This window comes from Sycon ciliatum, chromosome 3 (assembly GCF_964019385.1).
Source record: "Sycon ciliatum chromosome 3, ocSycCili1.1, whole genome shotgun sequence".
Lineage (NCBI taxonomy): Eukaryota > Metazoa > Porifera > Calcarea > Leucosolenida > Sycettidae > Sycon > Sycon ciliatum.
This window is the reverse complement of record NC_088645.1, coordinates 7811783-7817782: the sequence shown is the minus strand read 5'-3', so window position 1 is coordinate 7817782 and position 6000 is coordinate 7811783. Positions and strand designations below refer to the sequence as shown.

Genomic DNA, 6000 nt, shown 5'->3' with positions numbered 1-6000 from the left:
TGTTACCAGGTGGTCTGCTTATCCAGGGTCAATTCACTGGGAATAGCATCCCTTGGTCCTGGTTCCAGTGGTCTTTTAGGACAGGTGGTCGCCTTATCGGAGTGGTCGCCTTGACAGGTTTTACTATATATGTACATGTACCGGGATATACAGGTTCAAGGTTGCACTGTACATGCTGCAGGTCTTACAATGTGATTGAGCGGTTCTCATCATGCGGTCTGGGACGTCAGCTGGAATAAAAGCCTGCATTCCGGGCAGGAGAATAAGGGGCTAATACCAATGGCTATTGTTCCCTCACACATAGGAAAAAGCCACTTTTACGGGAACGACAACATGCATAATCATCAAACTAAAATGAACTAAAGCATTGTTTGAAATAGTGGTTGCGACTTGGACGATGAGTGTTTTAGGAATGGGTTTGCTCCCACACTCGTGTGCTCTGGATGGCAGTCGTGAGTCAGTCTTAGTTTCAAGTCAAGTCGGCGGAATAGCGCGAGCTCCAGTGTGGGAGCAAACCCATTCCTAATAATAAAGCATTGTTGCCTTACATGCCAGTGCAGGAATTCTGTTCTGTGCTTTCTTTGCTTTTATGCACTCATCATATGACTCTAATGTTGACGCCAAACTGCTTTCAGTAATGCCATTGAACGCGTACCAGCAGGATTCAGTGGATGAAGCCGTCCCTAGTTTTCAGAACAGCATACAGAAATCAAACGAACCGCGTACACGCATGGATACACACAGGAGCACCCCCCCCCCCCCCACACACACACACATACGGAGGCAAAGAGTGCCTGCTGTACCTATGGTGAAGTTAAATAAAGATAACACAACATAACATGCTCGGTAAACCATCAAGAAAGCACATCTCCCTGAACTGCTTAGTGGCAGTGGCTCGGTGAACTCAGCCCTCATCAGCTGAGCTTGAGTAGGATAAATGAAATAATTCATCGGGTTCCAACAGCCCAAAACGTCACTACCAACAACATGCAGTGACACTCTGGTTCTGTTTCCAGAGGGGACAAATAAATCAACTGCACACATCACCTTGACCCTTAAGCCTTGGCGGTGCCCAACACGTTTCCAGTCATGTAGCATAAGCTCCCATTTTAGGGAGCAGCACAGACAGACAGTGAAATTGAAAAATTGAAAATGTGTCACTCATATCTAGGACTCGTACGTGCCTGCCTTCATGGTGCGCACATCTTGGAATGGCACTTCCTTGTCGCAGGTGTTAGCAGTACTTGTACATATGCATGATTGTATACATGTACACACACAACAGAGGCGAAAGGCTGTGTTAGCTAGTGTATACTGCTCTGTACATTCGTACATGTACATTGAGCACTCTACCTGGAGCTTCCTAGACCGGCCTTGTTTGTTCATGTATACATGTATGTATTCATGACTGATCAAGCCACTGACTGATCAAGCCACTGACTGATCAAGCCATCTGTTGTTCTGACTAGTGTGTCACGGCTCTACCTTCCCGGTATCGAGCTCTCTTGGATTTCTGCTGGAATTCACAACAATGTGTATGTATTCATGTATATGTGTGGACAAAACGTCTGGGGGCCTTGCTGAATTATAGTGCTCAATACCGTAACAAGAGCAGACCGTACTACAGTACACAAGGCAGAACAACAGAGACCAACAGCTTTCTCGTGGCTCTGAGTTTCGAGTTTAAAAGCATCGGATGAGTAATTATAGTAAAACACGAAACTCGGAGCCACGAGAAACATATTGGTCTCTGTTGTTCTGCCTTGTGTACTGTGTGCACATGTGTAGTGAATTATTTGAACACACTAAAACTACCAAGACAAGACTTGACATACCCTGTAGAGGACCAAAACAGCTACCCGCGTGCCCTATTGTCAAACAGTGTGACTGCATGGCCGACCTGGTTCAAAGCAAAACACCATACATGTAATTAATGCAATGCCGTGCGTCCACATAATGAACACGCACACGCACACATACACGCATACGCACACACACGCACACACGCACGCACACACACACACACACACACACACACGCACACACATAAATACACACACATATACTCACAAAAACCCGCACACACACATGCACAAACACAAGCCCGCGAACCCACACGCGCACCAAACACGCATAGTACAAACACATACTGTACAAAGAGAACAGTGGTGTAAATACGACCGTGCCTTCCGTCGCCGATCTAAATCATCACTCAAACAGGCGTTGAGGACACCTAAGCAACTACTGTATGTAGTCTGTGGACATGGCATTTCCCACCCAATCATTCAGTGCAAAGTGATGGAGGACATTCCCGCTGCACATGTACCATTTCATGGACTGACATTTGAATAACATTTTGTTTGGATGAAGTTGGGCTGTTCTTATGTGAAATTCTAGGTACAGGTTCACTTGTCCATAGACGGGCTCACAAGTGGCATTCTACTTCTAAATTCGTATTGTTGTCCATCGCTTGGTCAGGTGACTAGTTTCTGGAGGTTAGAGCTGCGTTGTCTACCGGTTCCCATTGTCTGCTTCCCATCTGTCCCTCGTTGAATCCCGCTGCTACCTCGGGCCTCGCAAAGTATTTGTCGTACTGGAAAAAGAGCATTCCTGAAAGTTTTTATCCCTCGTGATTGCTGGAGTGCTGGCGCTATTTAGCTCCTGGAGCAGAAAGTTCACAGCCTACTCCAGCTCAACTGATGAAACTGTGTATTCAGGAGGGAATGGCCCTTCTTTGCAGGTTCCCGGTGTGGGATTTTAGATGGATCTTTAGCGTGCTCTTGATTGTAAAGTTGAGCCAGTCCTGAGTCAAGCAACTCTGTAGTGATCGCGAGCTCCACGTGCATGTAGGAGCAAGCAACTTCAGTCAATGTCTTGTTAGTCTGTTGTTTTGTCATTTCCTCCTTCTTTCTTGTTTTACGAATTGGGTGCGTGGTTTCAAGTTAAAAAAACTTATAGACTCCGCTGGAGAGCCAAGGCTTAATATATTCAAAAGAAAAAGGCCAAGGACCTACAAGTTACGCTATACTGTCCACTAACACCACCAGTTACTAAACAATCAGCTCACCTCCCCCTCCTTATGTTATTTCTATAACTTAGAACCTTCCAAGTTGGAAGGCTGTTGGAGTGCGCATCCAAGATATGCTAGAGCTGTTAGCCAGTTAGTTGTAGAACGTCAGTACCGTCGGTCAGTGTCGTGCAATGTTATCGCATGAGCTGATTGTTCAGTAACTGGTGGTGTTAGTGGACAGTATAGCGTAACTTGTAGCTCCTTGGTCTTTCTCTTTTGTATAAAAAACGTATACTTCGTCTACTGTTTCCGAAGACATCGCTGCTTCTAAGTCCATACTTTGTTTTCTGAATGGCACGCTTTGCCCTCTATAACCAACTCATACAGAGAAGTCATTACAGCTAAACAGCATCAATGCATGCAGATGGAGTATAATGCCCTGGGATCGGTGAAAATGGAGGTATCCGCCCGGCCGACCAAGGACGACGGGCAATTTTAGTTTTAAGAAAGTCACACCTCCATAGCAGACATTGACCTACGCCATGTGGCCAAGACTTACGTTGAGGATTCAGTGTTAGGATTGGGCACCAAGGACAGACCAGTGTTGGCGTTCACAATGTTCGGTATCAAAGGCGCGTAGCTGGGATACGCATGTGCAAACCGGGTGGTCACTGACAACACTAGCACAGCCAACAGTAGGACAAGACGCCAGTGTCGTGTGCCAAGGAGATCACCACGAAGAATCCGAGTGTAGTCCTGTGACGCTGCCATTCCACAGGGGGTATGGGAGAAAGGCGCTTCTCTAGTCTACTGTGATTAAATCACTATAACCGCTATTGTATTCATTCGTTCAAGTGAGCTAAACTGAGGCTAAAATCCTATTTGAACTGAGAAGTCCAACTTTCAAAGTCCTGTTATTACACCTTCTTCGTTACCGGAGGATACGCCAACCTTCTTTACTATAAATGTATTCTTTATGGTGTGCTAGTTCTGCGAGTTTATGAAGAAGACATGTTGATCTGAAAACTGTTGTACAGCACGGTGGCTGTGGCTGCATGGCTTCGTTTTCCCCACCCCCTCCACGCAGTCAATCAATTACGTTAGTCGTCCATATTTGGGATTTCAGTAATCCATTTTGTGAATTGGCTAGGTTTCGTGCCAGACCAGCCCCTGCCTGTGGAGCTTGAGGTCACAGACCATGAGCCGTGCACCTATCCTGTTCCATTGCTGGATCCACGCAGGGCCACTGGTGTCGCCATTACTACTGGATTGGAATAGCAGACGAGGGTATCATAGATCGAAAGAAGCTCCTGGAGGTCATGGACATGGAGCCTGTATCACTGCAGGAGATCCACTTTATCCGTATCCTGCTGGATTAAAAAAAGAAGAATATATAGCACCCATTGCGTTAACCCAGGGGATGGCTCACGCCTGGCATGAAGAAAAGAGAGATAGAGAATAGAATGAAAAATCCTGCTGCATTCTACACAACACAGCGCGGGCAGTGAAAGTAGGTAAGGCCAGACAGGACTGACCCATATGCCAATACCATCCGCACTTCGGACTCCGGAGATGGAGATGGGCTCGGCCCTGGCTCTTTACATGCTACAGACAGTACAGTACATTGTACTTGGAAGCAACCCCAAGGAAAAACACAATAATAGAAAAGCTGACAGGATCGCTTTTCGAAATAGAAAAATCTATCACACTTATCAATCGACCTTATTGGCGTCACGCCATGGTGGAATAAAATAATAATAAAAATAATGAATAAGAACAAGGTTGCCACCGCGCCCGGCTGCTGAGGCTGAGATTCTAATATTATTATTGGACTCGGATGGAGAGCCAAGGATAAATTTATAGAAAGAAAAGTACCAAGGAACTACCATATTGAATGTGCTAGTCTTGGTTGCGCGCACCTTCCCTTCAATATTGTTTCTATAACTCAGAACCTTCCAAGTTGGAAGGCTGTTGGAGTGCGCATCCAAGAAGTGCTAGAGGTGTTAGCCAGTTAGTTGTAGAACGTCAGTACCGTCGGTCAGTGTCGTGTAATGTTATCGCATGAGCTGATTGTTTAGTAACTGGTGGCGTTAGTGGACAATATAGCGCTACTTGTAGTTCCTTGGTCCTTTTTCCTTTCTATAAATATTATTATTCATTGGCTCCGACGGAAAAGATGCAAACGGGAAAAGTCTGAAGAAAAAATACTGTTGCTGAATCAATGCTATTATACATGTAGTTGCGTCCACACCTTTGGTCACATTGGTGTGAGTAATAGTGCTACTATGTTTGCAGTTGCACGCCTAACACTCACTTACTTCGAAATGCTTACACTTGTCATGGTTTCACCTTGAAAAAAAAAAGAGAGAGACTATACATGTATGTTAACATAATGATAGTATAACGAACTACACGAGGTCAGGCTAGAACTGAAGAACATGTACAAAGTACAGGATTTGTGTACTGATATAATAAAATATAGGGAGCAGTTGTGTTTGCATCAGTATACAAATCCTGTACTTTGTACATTATACTTCAGTTCTGATCCTGTGAAGTCGTTTCCGCATCGCAGGTACTAGGTAGTGTATGTTGGAGCAAGGTGTCAAGTCGTGAATGTACCAGTACTCTGTCAGATTGGTGCCTTTTTTGTATCTCTGTCTCAGTTTCTGAGGGACAATCACCTAGTGTAAGCTAGTTATCACCCTTTCTGATGGCGTAAAATATCCAGCTACAGACGTTGCACTGCCTTGCTCCCAAGGGCAAAGTCAAGTCTCTGATTGATGGCTGGCGCCTGGCGGCATTACGTTCGGCAAGCACTTTACCTTTCACCTTGTCCTTGTTTCGAGAGTTACTGCGCTCTCTGATTCTGGTAGCAAGGCTGCGGAGCTGTGAACTCATATCACTGACAAACATCATCGTAACGATCATGATTGTGCATTGTATCCTCTCCGCATCATACTACACTCGAGAGTGTGCACTGCGTTTTTCTG

At 45.4% G+C, this 6000-nt stretch overlaps 1 protein-coding gene across 1 annotated transcript in view; it reads right to left on the bottom strand.

The window, feature by feature from the left end:
- Positions 1–3781, bottom strand: part of LOC135812814 (mucin-2-like) — a 12846-nt gene extending 9065 nt beyond the window's left edge. Inside the window, exon 1 of the mRNA XM_065326031.1 lies at positions 3570–3781. Within this exon, the coding sequence (XP_065182103.1) occupies positions 3570–3781 (212 nt within the window). The remainder of the gene's footprint in view (positions 1–3569) is intronic.
- Between the last annotated feature and the right edge of the window lie 2219 nt (positions 3782–6000).